The sequence below is a fragment of the Epithele typhae genome (genome assembly GCF_022376455.1).
Source record: "Epithele typhae strain CBS 203.58 chromosome Unknown BXZ73scaffold_2, whole genome shotgun sequence".
Lineage (NCBI taxonomy): Eukaryota > Fungi > Basidiomycota > Agaricomycetes > Polyporales > Epitheliaceae > Epithele > Epithele typhae.
Genome location: NW_025954193.1, coordinates 978,294 through 994,654, shown reverse-complemented (window position 1 = coordinate 994,654; position 16,361 = coordinate 978,294). Strand labels below are relative to the sequence as shown.

The following is a 16,361-nucleotide window of genomic DNA, read 5'->3' as shown; positions in this document are numbered from 1 at the left end:
GTTCGCTATCGTCTGACCCCGCACACTTCCGCCCTACTACGTTATGACGTCTTGTTAGTCACGCTTCGCTTTGCGACCTTGATGAGGTGTTGCTCTTTACGACGCGTATTGTTTTCTGCTGTCCATTAGACCACGAGCGCACGCACGATGCATATAGTTTTGAACGCCGCTTTACGATAGAGCTATGGGATTGGTGTTGGTTCTGGTGTTGGTATGCTGCTGTACTGGTTGTGTACTGTTATTACAGACTAAATCCAACGTAGAAGGGTTTTCGAGACCCGCAGCCGAGGACAAGCGTGATTCGATGTACTGGCACCGGGGTCTCCGGTTCAGGAAAGTGGCCGGTGATTGCGACCGACGCAGTCCCATGATGCGTTGTTCCCCGCGTAGACACATGGGTAGGCTGCCCTTTCTATTCGGCATTCAACCACCAACCATTCAGGCTGCTGGGGCAGTCGTTCCCCTGCACAAACTATGACATCACCCAGATGCCTACCCCTCGCGGGGATTCGTGTAGTTGAGGTTCGTCCACCAATGCGCGCATTTCTAACGCTCTCTCCTCACTTCGCTACGGTAGTTCGCCGGCCTCGCGCCAGGGCCCATGGCGGGCATGATCCTGGCCGACTTCGGGGCGGACGTCGTCCGCGTTGACCGTATGGTCGGGCAGAGTGCCCCAGCCAAGGACGTGCTCGCGCGTGGCAAACGTTCGATTGCCGTTGACCCCAAGGTGCGGCGTTTGCTGTACACAGTCTGTTCACGTACTGACGATGCCCAACGAAACAGACCAAGGGGGGCTATGGCGTCCTGAGGAAGCTTATCGAGGGCGCGGACGTGCTCATCGACCCATTTCGGCCGGGGGTTCTCGAGAGACTCAATTTGGGACCTGACCTCTTCCTGGGAGAGAGCGGGAGTAACAAGAAGCTTATATACGCGAGGCTGGTCGGTTTTCCGAGAGAAGGTAGGTCGGCCGGCTATGACTCTGGCCTCGCTCTGACCGTTCCTATTGTAGGACCTCATAAGAACATGGCGGGACATGATCTCAACTACCTCGCATTGAGCGGAGTTCTTTCGGCGAGTAGCTCTATGCGACACGCACATGCCAGAGACTAATTCCATCTTAGATGCTTCCTGGAGAGGGTAAACCGGAATTTCCTCTGAACATCATGGCGGATTTCGCGGCAGGCGGGCTCATGTGCGCCACCGGGATCCTGCTCGCGCTCATGGAACGCAGCAAGAGCGGTCTGGGGCAAATAGTGAATTCCGACATGGTAAATACCTCACCTTCCCGGTTTATTGACAACCACAAGGTCTTATGGTCTTGACAGACGTCGGGAGTGCGATACATGTCCACATTCCCTCTCCTGCTGTGGCAGCTGAACACGGGTCACTTTGGCAAGACGAGGAGCACAGGATTACTAGACGGCGCCGCTCCGTTCTACGCGGTGTACACCTGCGCAGACGGGCGGTGGATGTCCGTCGCATGTCTGGAACCCCAGTTCTTCGCCGAGTTTCTGGCCCTGTTTCTTAGCGAGCTCTCACCCGACTTCTCAGTAGAGGGATGGAGACCTTCGGCCGACGACCAACCCAAGAGAGACACATGGCTCCGGATGAAGGAGTTCTTCGCACGAGGTTTCGCTATGAAACCCCGCAACCACTGGGCGGCGGTGTTTCATGGTGTGCTTCTTTTGAATGGGACTGTTCAACGAGAGACTGAACTCCATCGGCCTTTCCAGGAAAAGACGCGTGCGCTGTCCCAGTTCTGTCCCCAGATGAGGCGGCGACGCTAGCGGGACAGACGTGGAAGACAAGCGACCATTTACCGGTACCCCATCCGAATCTTTCAACAACACCATCAATAGCAACAAGTCCTCCGGGAACGCTCTCCAGCCACGTCGTGAGATCGGGGGCGCATACAGACGAGATCTTGAGGCAATTGGGCATGGGAGATGAAGAACGCGCGGCGTTGCGGAGAGAAGGTGCTATCGGCGGGCGAATCGAATCGAAGTTGTAGTGTCGTGTTGCGACTCTGGATGCTTACGTCCTGTCGGTGATTCGACGGAGAATGAGCGCAGAAACGAGGAGTGCGAATGGCCGGGAGAAGAGAGCTACACTGCCGCCGATTCACGTGAGGCGTGATCGGGGATTTCTGGGGAAATCACATGGACCTTGGGATGACCCTGCCTCGGCGGTACGTCCAACGTCCAATCTCCCTCCCCACCCTTACCTGCCCACACCATGCCCGAACTTTCCTTCAAAGGCCACACCGTCATCGTCACCGGCGCTGGCGGCGGTCTTGGCAAAGTGTACGCCCTTGCCTCTGTCTGCAAAGCGACTGAGAGACTCACAGAGTAATGTCATATTTCCAGCTATTCACTGCAGTTCGCGGCGAGGGGCGCGAACGTAGTCGTGAACGACTTCAACAAGGAGGCAGCGCAGAAGGTTGTGGACGAGATCACCCTCGGTGCGTGTGTTTCGGTCCTCGAATTCCTGACGCCACATTCACCATGCTTGTCTTGAAATAGCCGGCGGCAAGGCTGTCGTCAACAACTCTTCTGTCACCGACGGCGAGGCTGTCATTAAGACTGCTGTCGATACATTCGGAACTGTCACTATCCTCATCAACAATGCGGGGATTCTCCGCGACAAGGGGTACGTTGATTTCCACTACTTCTCGTGCATTTAGTCTCAGCAGTGCTCTGCGCGCAGGTTCAAGAACATGTCCGACAAGGAATGGGACCAGATCATGGACGTCCACCTGAAGGGCTCCTTCTCATGTACGAAGGCGGCATGGTCATACTTCCAGAAGCAGGGGTTTGGACGCGTCGTGAACACCGCGAGCGCGGCAGGACTGTACGGTGCGTCGCTTTCAGCTCAGACGTCGCGCGCGCGCGGGTTGACGATTTATGTCAGGTAATTTTGGTCAGGCGAACTACAGCGCAGCCAAGATGGGTCTGGTTGGGTTCACGAAGGCACTTGCGGCGGAGGGTGCACGGTATGGCATCAAGGCGGTGGTTGTCGCACCGGTGAGCTTCACCTTCCTGGCCTCTATGCGTTCGTGCGAAACCCATACACCTCCCAGATGGCTGCGTCGGCCATGACAGAGACCATCATGCCCCCTGAGATGCTTGCCAACCTAAAGGTGCGTAGTGCCCTACCCTCATCTCTGACTTCCTCCTTATGATGAATTCTGCAGCCCGAGTTTGTGGCGCCCTTCGTTCTCGCAATTACCCACCCAGATGGCGCAGACGCGAATGGGCGGATATTTGAGGTTGGAGCGGGTTATATTGCCGAAATCCGGTGGGAGCGAAGCAAGGGCGCGTTCTTCAAGACTGACAAGACGTTCACTCCCTCAGCAGTATGTGTGCCTGATAAGACGCTAAGCTATGCTTTGACTCATGACGTCCCTCCAGGTTGAAGAGAAATGGGAACAGATCACAGACTTCGACTCTGCGGAGCCTGAGCAGTACGTAACCTCTGTGGACATGGGCGCGGTCAACTCACTTAACATCCCCGTCTCAGCCCACAATATCTTCCTGACTTTGACATTCAGGCCAAGGTTACGGAGTCGTCCAAGGTCGATTCAAACGCGCAGGCAGAACCCGAAGTCCGCTTCGACGGCAAGACTGTCATCATCACTGGTGCCGCTTCTGCCCTAGGACGTGCTTACGCTCTCCAATATGCGCGCCTCGGTGCCAACGTCGTGCTCAATGACGTGAACGCCAATAGTACACAAGCCATCGTAGAGGATATCAAGAAAGGTATGGTTTTCTCCGTTAGCACGGTCGCCTTGTTCTCAGCACAGACTCCTAGTTGGTGGGAAGGCCGTAGCGGCTATTACCTCCGCTGAGGATGGGGAAGGTATCGTCAAAACCGCCATGGAAGCCTTCGGCGGTGTACACGTACTTGTCGCGAATGTCAACCTCGCTCGGCCCACCAACATTGAGAGAATGTCGGATAAGGACTGGGATGAGGTGCTCGCAGTGGGGCTGAGGTCGACATACAAGGCAAGCTGCACGATAACTCGTCCGCGACTACCTGCTCTCAACTTGCCCCGATAGTGCACCAAGGCACTTTGGCCCATCTTCCTCAAGCAGAAGTATGGACGCATCGTAACCATGGGCTCTCAGTCTGGCCTTTGTAAGTAAAGCGACCCTCGCAGCAACATTTTGATCTCACGTACACTCTCCAGACGGTATGCCCGGATTTGCGAACGTAAGTTTCGCCGTTGGACTGAAAATCTATGTACATTTACTCACGTGTTGACGCATAGTACTCCGCCGTCAAAGCGGCTGTTCTCGGCTTTACCAAGACCGTGGCCATCGAGGGGAAGAAGTATGGGATCCTTGCCAACGTCGTCATTCCTTCCGCAGGAGCGCACGCTAGCCTTGGCCGGTGAGTGCGTTTACCACTTAGTTCCCCTCCATTTGCTGACCATGGAGGTAGCGGTGCCAATGTCGAGGCGGCAAAGGTAGGATTTATGGCGACTTCTCTGTGGAACCAAAGTTGATCAGACCTGACAGGAGGAGTATATTGCCCCAGTTGTCGCGTTCCTCAGCAGCGACTCCAACCAGGAATCTACCGGCTCCTTGTTCCAGGTTGCGGGTGGCTGGGTCGCCCAGATTCGCTGGCAGCGCGCTGGTGGCCATGGATTCCCCGTCAACCATCCCCTCCAGCCCGAGCACATTGTGGCGAAGTGGAAGTTGATCACTGACTTCGGTTAGTGCATATATCTCTCTCATTTCCACCGACTGCTTAAGCGATCGCAGACGATGACCGTGCCACGAACCCTGCGAGCACCCAGGAAGCGTTCATGCAGGTACGAAAACTACCCACATGCCGTAAAGAGCCGGAGCGACTGATCTCGTTGTCGCAACAGATCGCCGAGAACTTCGGCAACGCCGACGACGACAGCAGCGGCTCTGGCTCGGACAGCCCATACGCGGACCCCGAGGACGCGGAAGTCGTGGCGGAGGCGAAGAAGGAGCCCATCGACCCGGTGGAGTACAGCTACACCGAGCGTGATGTGATCCTCTACAACCTGGGCATCGGGGCGACGGAAAAAGAGCTCCAGTGGACGTACGAGAACCACGAGGAGTTCGCCGCGCTCCCAACGTTTGGCGTCATCCCCCAGTTCAACGCGAGTGCGGGCCTCTCCTTCGACTTCTTGCCTAATTTCAACCCTGTGAGTGATCCATTCGATGCGTCATAGGGCCTTGGCTTCGGATCCTGATAGTGGGGTAACGTCCTGCAGGCGAAGTTGCTCCACGGAGAGCAATATCTAGCTATCAAAGCCCCTATCCCCACCAGTGGCGACCTCGTCAATGAGGTTCGGTATGTGGCAGATGAACACGCACCGAAGGGCGTGATACTGACGCCAGCGGTGACGTTTCCAGGCTAATGGAGGTGCTCGACAAGGGCAAGGCGGCTGCAGTCACAGCAATCGTCGAGACCAAGGACAAGCACACCGGTCAGGTTATATTTGAGAACCAGTCAACCGTGTTTATCCGTGGCTCCGGTGGTTTTGGCGGCAAGCGGACGGGGAAGGGTGCGTATTTCATCTCCGCGTACACGCTCTCCTCTCATGTACTCGACTCCCCTCGGGCACGACATTTCTGCCGCAAATTTAGACCGCGGAGCAGCGACCGCGGAGAACGCGCCCCCCAAGCGGAAGCCTGATGCCGTCGTGGAGGAGAAGACGTTGCCAACACAGGCCGCGCTGTACCGGTGAGTTGTTCGGCTGTTCAGAGCCTTTGTCTCGATGCTCGAGACGGTGCCCCCGGACAGGGCGTGACACTGACATTCCACTATTCATGTAGCTTGAGCGGGGACCTCAACCCCCTTCATGTGAGTGTGTCCGTGTGTCCACTGTGGGACGTGTCAGGTCCACCAGGACCCGCCTGACTCGCCGCGCTTTCCAGATACTGCCAGAGTTTGCGGCCGTCGGTGGCTTCGACAAGCCCATTCTGCATGGTGAGCATCCTCGGTTCCTCGTCCACTGTGCTGCCACTGCCGCAGCGCCCGTGTGTCATTGTGGACGGTACAGACCACAGTGGATGCGGGCGTAGTGCGGGGTCCACGACTATCGGGATGTTTTTTCGCCTTCTGACGTCCCGTGTTATTAGGGTTGTGCTCGATGGGCGTTGCGGGAAAGCATGTCCTGAAAACTTACGGCACCTTCAAGGACATCAAAGTTCGGTGAGTGGTGCTTCCTCTTTGTTGTGTCCCGGCTGCGGTCTGACGCTCCTCATCTCGGCTCTTCCTGCGCGCGTCGGTGTGACTCATTTCTTCTCGTCTATTAGGTTTGCGGGCGTCGTCTTCCCAGGCGAGACGCTCCTCACCGAAATGTGGAAAGAAGGCGACAAGGTCATATTTGGTACGTTTTGTGTTTGCCCAAGGCGATGTACGTGAGAGCTGAGCCCGCTCCTCGCTCCGTGCCCGCAGTCGTCAAGGTTAAGGAACGTCAGGCGACCGTCCTCGCCGCTGCCGCAGCCACACTAGCCGTTTCTGACGTTCCCAGGGCCAAGCTGTAAACGCCGGCCAGCAACGTGCCTTGTTATCGCAATGCCATTGGACCGGTGGGCTTGTGCTTCATGCAAACATTACTTGTACTCTAACTGTGTCTTCTGTACAATACCATATCTTCATCGGTCCCAACTCCTTGTTCGGGGGTATCAAGACCTGCGATTGACACAGCTAGCCCTAGCGCTGACAGCATGAGATGAGAATACATGAGGTATAAATCAGAGCAACAACCTCTAACGCCAGACGCCCGAACGGACCGACACGGAGGCACAACCGGGACCTTGGGTTGGCAGATGCGAGATGGTGGGGGCAAAGACCAATGCGACGTGGTATGGGCGGGAAGGCGGGGGCGTGGCAATGGTGATAGATGGAGCAGAGGCTGGGGTCGACAGCAGGGCGAGGGGTAACGTACCACGAAACCTAAGGAAGGGGAAAGAGTGGAGAATGCAGTACGAGAAGGTATGCAATGACGATGAAGAGAAGCGCTGATGTCCAAAGCGAAAGCGTGACTACTACTACGAAGGGTCCAAAGGACACGAGGGTCGTACTTGTTACACATTAGGAGTCTAGAAATGGTAAGTGTTGGGTCGTGAGAGATCGTGTCTTGCAGATGTCTTAGCACGAGAGCGACGCCTGGAGTTCGTTCACACCTATCGCCACGAGGATTGGTCAGCGTCGTGGAGATGGGGCCGCTCAGGCGCATCACGTACCAGGGTAGTACCAGAACGTGACGGCAATGATCAAGTATAACGACATGAGGATCATGCCCTCCAACCAATTGCTGTAACGGAGATGAAGACGTCAGCGACATGCACGAAACACAGTGAGGGTGGGGAAGGGACGAGACCGCACGAGGCGCATTATGAGAAACTCACCTCTTGCCGTCCTGCATGACGTAGTTGACCACGAGTACTGCATGGGGAAAGATGAGCAACCTGGAAGTGAAGGTGACGAAGAAGCTGAACGTACCAGTCAAGAACAGCACTATTGACTCGAAAGGATCGAAGAGTAGGCTGAGCGGCTTGCCCATGATCCATCCGAGCGTAACAATAAAAGGGATGACAAAAAGGGCGATTTGCTGAAACAGAAGACGTTGAGCACATGGGCATGATGACGAACCTCCAAACACTTACAATACTCGAGCCTACTGCGACCCCTATGCTGAGCGTGAGCTTGTCCTTTACGGAAACCGTGACAGCGGTGACATGCTCTGAAAGGCGAGCAATTGGATCAGTCCACGTCAAGAAGAACGATGCACAGGACAGATGCGTATCAAGGGACACTCACCCGCGGCGTTGCCAACAATGGGAAGCAGGATCAATGAGACAAACTCCTTGTTGATTTTTCCTGAATCCGTGAGACCGCTGATAGAGTCAACGAGGAACTCGGCAGTAACAGCGACAAGCTGTAGAACGAAAACTTAGCTTAAACGACAGCGGAATCTGAGGATGTGCTTACAACAGTGACGACCGCAAGAAGACCGATAGTAAGCGGGACGCTCATCTGCGGCTTTTCCTCCTCTTCCTCTTCAGCATGTGGGGCACCAATCTCGAGGTCGGTGTGCGTGCTTGTGCTCTCCGAAGGGACTGTGGTTGTAGCGTGAATGGGACTGTGCATGTCCAGCAAAGGAATGGCGCTACTGTTGTGAGGCTCCTGTGCGTCGGGGACGCTGAGGGAGGCTTCGTCCTTCTTCTTCTCCTTGTTCTTCTTCTCTCGTGGAGTGTACTTGGTGGAGCGGAAGATATCCGGATGGTCATCGTCGTACAACGTCTTGTGCGAGAAAAGCTGGAAAACGAGATACGAGCCGTAGACTAATGTGGCCTGGTGAGCGACGGGATCAGGTAAATCGTGCGATATTACGCACTGAAAAGGAGGATGATGGCAACCTAGAAACCAACATCCCATTAATGACGGACAACATCAACAAGATGGCGTCACGCACTCCATGGCTGACCGCCAGAATGTCCTTGGCCTCCAGAGGGTCATTGATCGCGGCGTCCGCAGTGAAGTGGAACGCAGCGGGCAAGAGCACCGCAATGACCGAGATGGTCAGCAGGGATGAGTTGAGCTGCGTCACACCTGTGGGTTCGAACACATTGCGATGAGCCCAAACACTTCTGTGAGAAGTAAATTGGATCGGTACTCACTGACACCGAACCCTTGTTCCGAAAACCTCGTGCCTCCGGCGAAGAAGCACATGCCAAGCACAAGTACTATGGCATTCAATTGTTAGCAGCGCGTCTATTGTGGTCGGATTGTCGCTTACGAAGGTTACTCAAGATCGAGCCGACGACTGTAAATGGGTGTTCGATGAGGTTCGAAAGACAGTAGCCAGACATTCGGTTACGCACGAGAAGACTGAACAATTGCAAGCTGGCACTTCGCCAACGCGATGATCTAGGGGGTATGCCTTTAGAGGAGTAACAACCTCCGAAGACCAAGAACTTACAGCTACGATCAACTCCACACTGCAATGAAAAACTTAGTGCGACATTTCTAAGGAGCGTGCGAGGAATATGCGTACGCGTTACCCTGTGGCGAGTGTTAGTACGCCACATAGGCAACACAAGAAAGCGCGTACCAAAGTGGCGTTCAGGAGACCCGCCAGCGTTTGTCCTACACGCATTGAGAGCTCATCCGTGGCGAACGCAAGCAGCTTGGCAACGGTGGTTAGACCTTGGAAGCCAAGAACGTAGCATATACTCACCTTGGCCAATGGTATAATGGCAAGAAACGCGACTGGAGCGCCTTGAGACGACGAGCGAGCAGACGGGAGGTGAAGAGGACGTACACACGAAGATTATTGTGTCATTCTTGTCCGAATGCTCGAGCGTGAAGTTCAATGCCCACTGAGAGACGAGCAAGGTAAATGCTTGGTGGACTTGGCTGATGTCATGGAGTGCAACGTACCGATATGGGAATGCAAACTAGCAGGAGGTTAATCCCTGCAGCGTGTGGAAGAGGGCCGGTGAGCTGAAAGTGACGCGAGGAAAGAAAGAGAACTGACAGGAGATGGTGATGATGGCTCGAATTCCTTGCCATAATGTCGGGGCTGGTCCTACTGGGCGTTCTGGCATTGTAAGGACGCGGAGGAGGGAAAGACGGTTGGTCTGCTGAGAGGCCCGGGATGTTGTGCGAGCGATGTTCGTATTAGTAGTTGAACGCCGCACAGGTTCTCCAGACTCCGGACCGCTGGCGAAAGTGGCACGCCTCTGAACCCCAGGGGTGGGCGATGCTGCCGAAGTCGGTTCGGACATAAGGTGAGTCGGTGCGGGAAGGTACAAGGGAACCAAGGACGGGCGGAGAGGCTGAGCAGAGAAGAAGCGGCCGAAGGCTTTATGGGGGGACGGACACCGCAAGAGCGTGAACTGCCTCCACCGCGCCAACTGCTCGGTCCTTGTGACTAATGTTACGTTGGTGACAATAGTGCTGCCCCGTTTGTGACGCACGCCCCCTAACACCCCGTGCGCCAAGAGATTCGGCGTCACACCTCTCCCTCCTACTCCTTGAGCTTTAAGTCTCACCGTCTTCGGCGTTGTCGGAAGGTTACCGAGATGCGCGGCAGTGGCTTGTTTTCTCTTTACGACCGCGCCAAATCTGAATTCGCGATCCCACCCACACCCGCGATCTCCTTTCCACTCAAAGCCTAAGTGTACGGTGCCGGGTGAACAGTAACCATGGTCAGTGAGCCACTTGCAGTCTTGAAGTCAATCTCCATTTTCAGGCCTTGTACTCAAGGGGCGTGACATTCCGTCGCCCTAACGGGGCTGACAATCGCGTTGCTGACACCACTCACAGAGGCGCGTGTGACAATGACCACTCCACACCTCACGGATGGCGCATGGACAACACAAAGATCCAATAGTCTTTCGGGTCTCCAGCCATGGTATGCACGTCATCGCTTCAAACATCGCCGCCCCCACGTGTGGTTTGTGACGGCAGCCTACCACACACGTATTCTTTCTAGCCATTGTGAGAGGCACACTATCTTGGACCCAAGCCTCCGCTTGAACAATCACGAAGCCCTCGGTAGCCTGCCGGTTGGGTAGATAATGGACGACGTCCCGGCCAGCTGAAAGAACAGCCACGAGGCTCTGCCCATACGAGTACGTCTCTTTTCAGCCGAGGCCGTCACTGACTCGACTGTTGTGTGTCCGCGCCCAGAATCAGCCTGGTTTGAATCCAGAACTTCGGCGACAGATCCCATATGACCTGCTTTCGTTGGAGGACACAGACGTGAGTGCCAGTCGTGGTATCGTGTGCACGTTCAAGCAAATGCTGCGCCTCTAGATCTGTGAAGTGGAACGCGGACTCCGGAGACCATATCTGCCTCACCGCATGTGCTGCAAGCACTAGTGGTTTCCCCACCGGTTGCGCAATGCCTCTGACTGCAACGAGGCCCAAGCGGAGTCTTCGTCTGGGCCGGCTGTTTCCTTCACCCGCGTCGTTCACAAATTCCCTGGTGCAGTGCACGCGTAGGGTCGCCGTATTCGACTCACTAGATATGCCCACGTTGTCCTAGTCTCAGATATCGCCACCCACAGGGCCCGGGTCGAAGCACTCACACGTTTCTGACATACGGTGTACTGGGGCTATCACCACCAATTCGATTGTTTGGAGCCTTGCGGACACATCCTCTGTAAGAACGCTCCTTGTCTTCATCGCAATCTGACACAAATAGACTTCCTCCTTCATCGCAGCTCGTGCGGTCTGCATCCGGCATGCAGAACCACATTCAGCATTTGCTGCACTGGCAACCAGTTGATACGTGCGACCTGTATTGAAGCTATTGTTCCGAACAAGAACAAGACACACCGGCCTTCTGTGGGAGAACCGTGATTTTTAGTCGGCCCTCCGCCTCACCCGGCTGTACTCGGGTCGCGCGCCGCCCAAAACGTCAGTCTCGTTGTGTAGCCCACAATAGAAGGTCGTTATGTCACCTTATGTGGGAGGCCCTTCCCCCCGCGCACTGGCACGGGGTCGCGCCAACGGGAATTAACGTACCTCTCCGGGTTCCCGACTCCCATAGTCGTACCACCCCGCCTCCCCCTCCTTTCTCGCCACCGCCCACTCAGCCACACCTCCTGCCTCACCTCAACACCAACTGGCACACCAACGTGTCCCTGGCGCGGCGTGACAATCGTCGTCCGGGGTCTCAGATCTCAGCGCCCAGCACGCCCTCCGTGATCCGCGCACTGAGCATCTCCCTCGGCCTCAGCGTTCGCAAGCTGGTCATACCACACGCCGCCGGACGCCACCTCGTTCGGTGCAACGCCGGACAGCGGCGCGAGCTCGCGCCGAAGGCGGTGTCCCCGCTAGCGATTCGGATATCCTCCCGAGACGCCACCGTGCTGCGCACGCGCGGTGCGCGCGTCCTGCTCCCAATCTCGCTTACCTCTACTACTTATGGATGCAGTCCTGTCGGCTCGTCAGCTAGACCAATGCACCGTGCAGCCCCGCTCCCCGTGTCCGCGCCCGTCGCGCTGTCGGTGACAGAGGTCCAATCGCACGGCGCGCGACGAGAACCACCGCGGCGCAACCTCCCCGCACCTGTGCATTCTCAGGCGTAACACGTATCCTGCGACGTCAAAGTGAGCGTTCAACGTTCAACGCACCCGCGGTCACAGAAGCAACTGTCCGGAGCGCGCGCGCAGGGCCGTAGGACGTGATGAAGTCGCGGCACGGTGATTGCCTGACGCAGGAGGTGGCACGGGCCGTGCTCGCTGACAGCAAAATACAAATACGTTTTGTGGTCTGGGGTTATTAATGCACAGGGTACTAAGGAAGTGTGGTTTTGGAGAGGGATCGTTCGACATACCCACAAGTAGTAGTCTTACCTCTGAGCTATGCACGAATTAAGTAGTTGCCAGAAGATGACGGATGTGCGCAGCACGCACATAGCCTACCAAATGACAGCATGGTGTGAGACTACTAATGGATTGGATTGTCCAGCCTCGCCTGCGATCTGCCTTGTATGTCGAGACGGATATCGCTTGCGATTGGGCACCTCCTCGTGGTCGGGGTCGAGCAATCTTTCAATGCACCGAGAATGTTCATATCAGGATGGTTGAACGCCTGACCTGTGTGTTTCGTTAGTCCGCGAGATGCGGCCCGGGTGCGGAGCGGACTGATAGTATCCGACTGCATGCGTCGGATATGTTCCGCAGCGAGGCAGCGTCGGGAAGAACACAGGGTGTGCATCGAACTACACAGGGAGCTCTAGTCATGCGTTCCGACGCGGTGCGCTCTTCCTCGGGCGCAGCGCGTACCAGTGCGGCTGACTGGTACCTATCGCTTCAGCTGGAATCCAGAAGCGACCGAGAAGATCCTCGCGCTCCGGGTCGGGGCGAGCGCACGCGTGTGCGGGCAGTCCGCACAGCCTGGGTGCATGCGCTGCAGAATCCAGATAACGGGAGGTTGGTTAAAAGCGACAGGAGAAGTCCTTGCATTGCTGATGATCTGTAGTCCCGTTCAGGCAAGTTGCTCACCGCGGCAGTCAGGCACTCGCCGTCCAAGGATCGACGTCCACAGGGACAGGTTGTTCCGGCGACTATGGCAGCACCGGCCTGCGGGCGCTCCCCTCGTGAGGCGTCTAGATGATCTCATTGTCAAGGGATATCAATAAGGTTTGGATAAGAGGGCGTCTGCTCACAGCATCGTGCGAAGGGCCAGGGTCTGGTGGGGCGTGTGCCGTCTATGTCACAACCGAGCACTCGTCATAGGTCGTCATAGGTCCTCTATGGGGCTTTGCTTGCGAGACCCGTACGTGAACGCCTGCATGACGGACTGCCTCGTTTACGGGACTCAAAAGACCCCGGAAGTACCTGCGGGAATTGTGTTGGGGATGTCACACCCTCCTGCGAGAAGATTTCGGCTTCAGCGTCCATGCATTGAAGCCGACGTCGGGCGATGACACGAGGCGGAGAAAGAACGTATCCGTGCAAGAGTCCTGCAATAAGCGAAGTCTGATCAGTATGTACGTTTGATAGAAGGCGGGGAAAGCACATACTCGAGAGAGGCACTGCTCATAGGAAGGAGCCCGACGATCATCCCTTCAACACCTATGTCCGCTTTCAAATTGATTTCATAAGGAAACTCACTTACCACTTACCACGTTTCTTGCAGCCGATAGGAATGAATGAAGGGGAAGTGTTCGAGCGGGAGCAACGCGTGCCACCCTTCCATGCGCGTCGAGCCACGGTGTCCGCAGGCAATGACAAGCACTGGTAGCGCGTCCACCTAGAATGGTCGAGCACGTCAACGACGCTAAATGTAGGCCATGGTGGCGTGCATATTCCACGCACCGACTCGTTCCGTTGCGGTTCGCTGCCACCCTCCACAATTGCACCGATTGATAAACCGCTTTCCATGGCAGAGGATCCACTGCCTCAGGAACCGACTTTAACCGGGTGACTCAAGAGAAAGCCACAAAGAGATATTTTGGACGTCAGCCGCGCGCGGAAGTACGCGAAGGTCGCAAAAGCGCCCAGAGTGTCGCACGTGATGTTTCCGGGGGAGTCGAGAAACGGACGCGGTTGTCTCCCTCAGATCTCTTCATCCCCCTCTCTTCTGGACAGATAACATCGGCTCTGCCAATACCGCATCGACCGAGCAGAGCAGACCACGTTCAGAGGAGTCTTTGGGCGCTTCACCAAGATGATGTCAGCATTGTCCACAAAATCGACCGTGCGTTGGGCTCCAATGCGTGCTCCTGACCACCATGAACCCGGCCGAGCGCAAGGTATACCTCCCTCTTGAGGATATTTCCACTTGCGGAGCCTGTGGGAAGAATGGAAGTGCTCGTGATCTGAAGCTTTGCGGCTCTTGCAAAGAGGTACGAGCGGACAACTTGCCAGTGGCGACACCCCTGAGACACCCTTGCCAGATCGCCTACTGTGGCTCAGAATGCCAAACAGCGCATTGGGAACAACACAAGCGGGAACATCCGTGCGGTATGATATCATCAACTTCATTTTCTCCCAGCCACCAACGTTTCACCCCGCAGGCAAGCAGATGACCGAGTACATCGAACTCTCGTCCTTCTATCCCATCATCGCGCTGCTCGTGGACATACTGCGAATCGACGCCCCTGGACTGCACATCGCACACCAACACGAGCTTCTTCAATCCCCCATGGTCGTCGAGCTTCCGGACAAGCGCATCGTCAGGCTCTGCGTCCTCGGCGACAAGTTCGACCGCATCGAAGACGGCGGCCCCGAATCCGAGAAGTGGTGGCGCGACGCGCCCTCCGCGGACGTGCGCCGCATCCTCTGGCGCCGCATCCAGTCCGAAGACCACCTCCTCGGCCTGCACACCTTCTCCGTCGCCCTCGCCCTCGTCGCCGCGCTCTACACCACCACCGCGGACAGGGCGCGCGGCACGAAGCGCGTCCGCCTCCAGTACGGCTCGTCCCCCGTCGCCGACTTCGGCCTCGTGCGCGGCGCGGTCGACGTCAAGGGCCGGGACCGGTTCGCGTACCTCGTCGACGGCGAGCTGCGCTTCGGGCAGGACCCGGCGAACCACTTCTGGCTCTGGTTCCGCACCGTGCGCGGCGAGGAGACCGTGCTCGACCTCGGCATGGTCCACTTCAACCTCTGCGTCTTCGTCTCCGGCCTGCCCTACCTCCGCGGGCTCGACCCCGCGCTCGCGTTCCCGCACGTCCCGCGCGCGCAGGCCGCGCAGCTCGCCGCCGTGCTCGAGGCGCGCCAGGCGCCGAGCCTCTTCATGGGCCGCGACGTCGCGCGCATGGCCGCCGCGATGCACGCGCCGCACGCGCGGCTGTCCGTGCTGCGCGACGCGGCGCTGCAGCGCGCGGTGTGCCGCCCGGGCGAGCCGGAGTCCGCGCGCGCGGTGCACGGCGTGCTCACCGGCTTCGGCGCGCGCGCGACGTGCGCGCAGGCGGAGGCGATGGGGATGCAGCGCGAGGGCCCGGCGGAGGCGATCGCGGCGCAGCTGGCCCGGCGCGCGGCGCGGATGCTGGAGGACGTGTTGGCCCGCGAGGCGTGGAAGACGTGGCCGGCGGAGGTGCAGCTGGGGATCGCGCCCGACGAGGAGACGGACCCGAGCACGCTGAGCAGCGCGGACTGCGACAGGATCAGGAAGCTGGGCAAGGCGTTCAAGGCGGGGAAAATATCGAGGGCGGAGTATGATCGCAAGGTACGCCGGATCGCGCATCCGACCTGAGCAGACGATGCATATGCAGGCTTTTAGCACTTAGCTATACCATTGGTGTGTAGGATATCGCAGGTCATGAATCCGTGTTGTACACTACATGGTGCGTTTGTGTTCTTCGCATCGATCGTCAACGTCGTGTGTGCTGGAGTACTTGCTGCAACTCGTCAATTCCGGGACCGGCCTTGTGTGGTCGCGGGGCTACGTCATCATGGTTAGAGCAACGCGATTCCATTCTTTATTCGCGAGCGAGCACGTATGCGAAGAGCGTCGTGCGTAGGTCGCACTGCATCACGATCCAAATGGACGTGTTCTTCGACCCCAAACTGCGCAGGCACGAGTGCGGACAGCGATACAAGCCTGCTCTTGGAACAAGCCTGCTGTCGCGAGGTGGTCCAATCGGCTGCGTGGTCACCGCCCGCGTCGGCGAGGTCAATGGTAGAGCGGCCAGTGGTTCCATTTTGGAGGCTGACGATGTCGGAAAAGTGCTTTCTGATACCCTCAGGCTGTCCTGGTTCCAGAGAAATAGATTGATTGGTACGATGAGCATAGTGAGGTATACAATGAGGATGGGTTACTACAGTACAATAGAGATCCTTATGTCCCCAACAACTAGCACGCCCGAGCGAGGGGATTATAACGCGTCACAATGACAGCCATTTTGTTTT

The 16,361-nt window shown here is 57.0% G+C and overlaps 4 protein-coding genes across 4 annotated transcripts; 3 read left to right on the top strand and 1 right to left on the bottom strand.

Annotated features, from left to right (window-relative positions):
• Positions 1 to 474: 474 nt before the first annotated feature.
• On the top strand, positions 475 to 2,011 carry BXZ73DRAFT_86776 (CoA-transferase family III; the record flags this gene model as incomplete). The annotated part of the gene is made up of 7 exons (XM_048024310.1): positions 475 to 522; positions 578 to 727; positions 784 to 958; positions 1,010 to 1,071; positions 1,122 to 1,268; positions 1,326 to 1,674; positions 1,734 to 2,011. The coding sequence occupies 7 exons, from the start codon at positions 475 to 477 to the stop codon at positions 2,009 to 2,011; spliced, it is 1,209 nt and encodes a 402-aa protein (XP_047883244.1).
• Positions 2,012 to 2,235: 224 nt separating this feature from the next.
• Positions 2,236 to 6,530, top strand: BXZ73DRAFT_96243 (multifunctional beta-oxidation protein; the record flags this gene model as incomplete). Its single annotated transcript, XM_048027020.1, has 25 exons — positions 2,236 to 2,303; positions 2,367 to 2,461; positions 2,523 to 2,649; positions 2,707 to 2,855; positions 2,911 to 3,023; positions 3,080 to 3,139; positions 3,194 to 3,355; positions 3,411 to 3,463; positions 3,520 to 3,758; positions 3,811 to 3,971; positions 4,059 to 4,137; positions 4,190 to 4,212; positions 4,271 to 4,392; positions 4,444 to 4,468; positions 4,521 to 4,716; positions 4,767 to 4,816; positions 4,877 to 5,182; positions 5,234 to 5,331; positions 5,394 to 5,545; positions 5,628 to 5,724; positions 5,817 to 5,844; positions 5,919 to 5,970; positions 6,123 to 6,195; positions 6,300 to 6,373; positions 6,442 to 6,530. The coding sequence occupies 25 exons, from the start codon at positions 2,236 to 2,238 to the stop codon at positions 6,528 to 6,530; spliced, it is 2,691 nt and encodes an 896-aa protein (XP_047883243.1).
• Positions 6,531 to 7,137: 607 nt separating this feature from the next.
• On the bottom strand, positions 7,138 to 9,599 carry BXZ73DRAFT_96242 (calcium/proton exchanger; the record flags this gene model as incomplete). The annotated part of the gene is made up of 20 exons (XM_048027019.1): positions 7,138 to 7,172; positions 7,233 to 7,303; positions 7,398 to 7,434; positions 7,492 to 7,600; positions 7,656 to 7,732; positions 7,810 to 7,927; positions 7,981 to 8,108; positions 8,163 to 8,333; positions 8,387 to 8,408; positions 8,465 to 8,601; positions 8,670 to 8,735; positions 8,789 to 8,815; positions 8,874 to 8,919; positions 8,972 to 8,990; positions 9,047 to 9,054; positions 9,104 to 9,178; positions 9,230 to 9,261; positions 9,314 to 9,371; positions 9,433 to 9,467; positions 9,530 to 9,599. 20 exons carry the CDS (start codon positions 9,597 to 9,599, stop codon positions 7,138 to 7,140), a joined length of 1,341 nt encoding a protein of 446 aa, XP_047883242.1.
• A 4,643-nt stretch (positions 9,600 to 14,242) lies between these two features.
• On the top strand, positions 14,243 to 15,705 carry BXZ73DRAFT_38480 (uncharacterized protein; the record flags this gene model as incomplete). The annotated part of the gene is made up of 4 exons (XM_048018199.1): positions 14,243 to 14,356; positions 14,408 to 14,474; positions 14,528 to 15,180; positions 15,232 to 15,705. 4 exons carry the CDS (start codon positions 14,243 to 14,245, stop codon positions 15,703 to 15,705), a joined length of 1,308 nt encoding a protein of 435 aa, XP_047883241.1.
• Between the last annotated feature and the right edge of the window lie 656 nt (positions 15,706 to 16,361).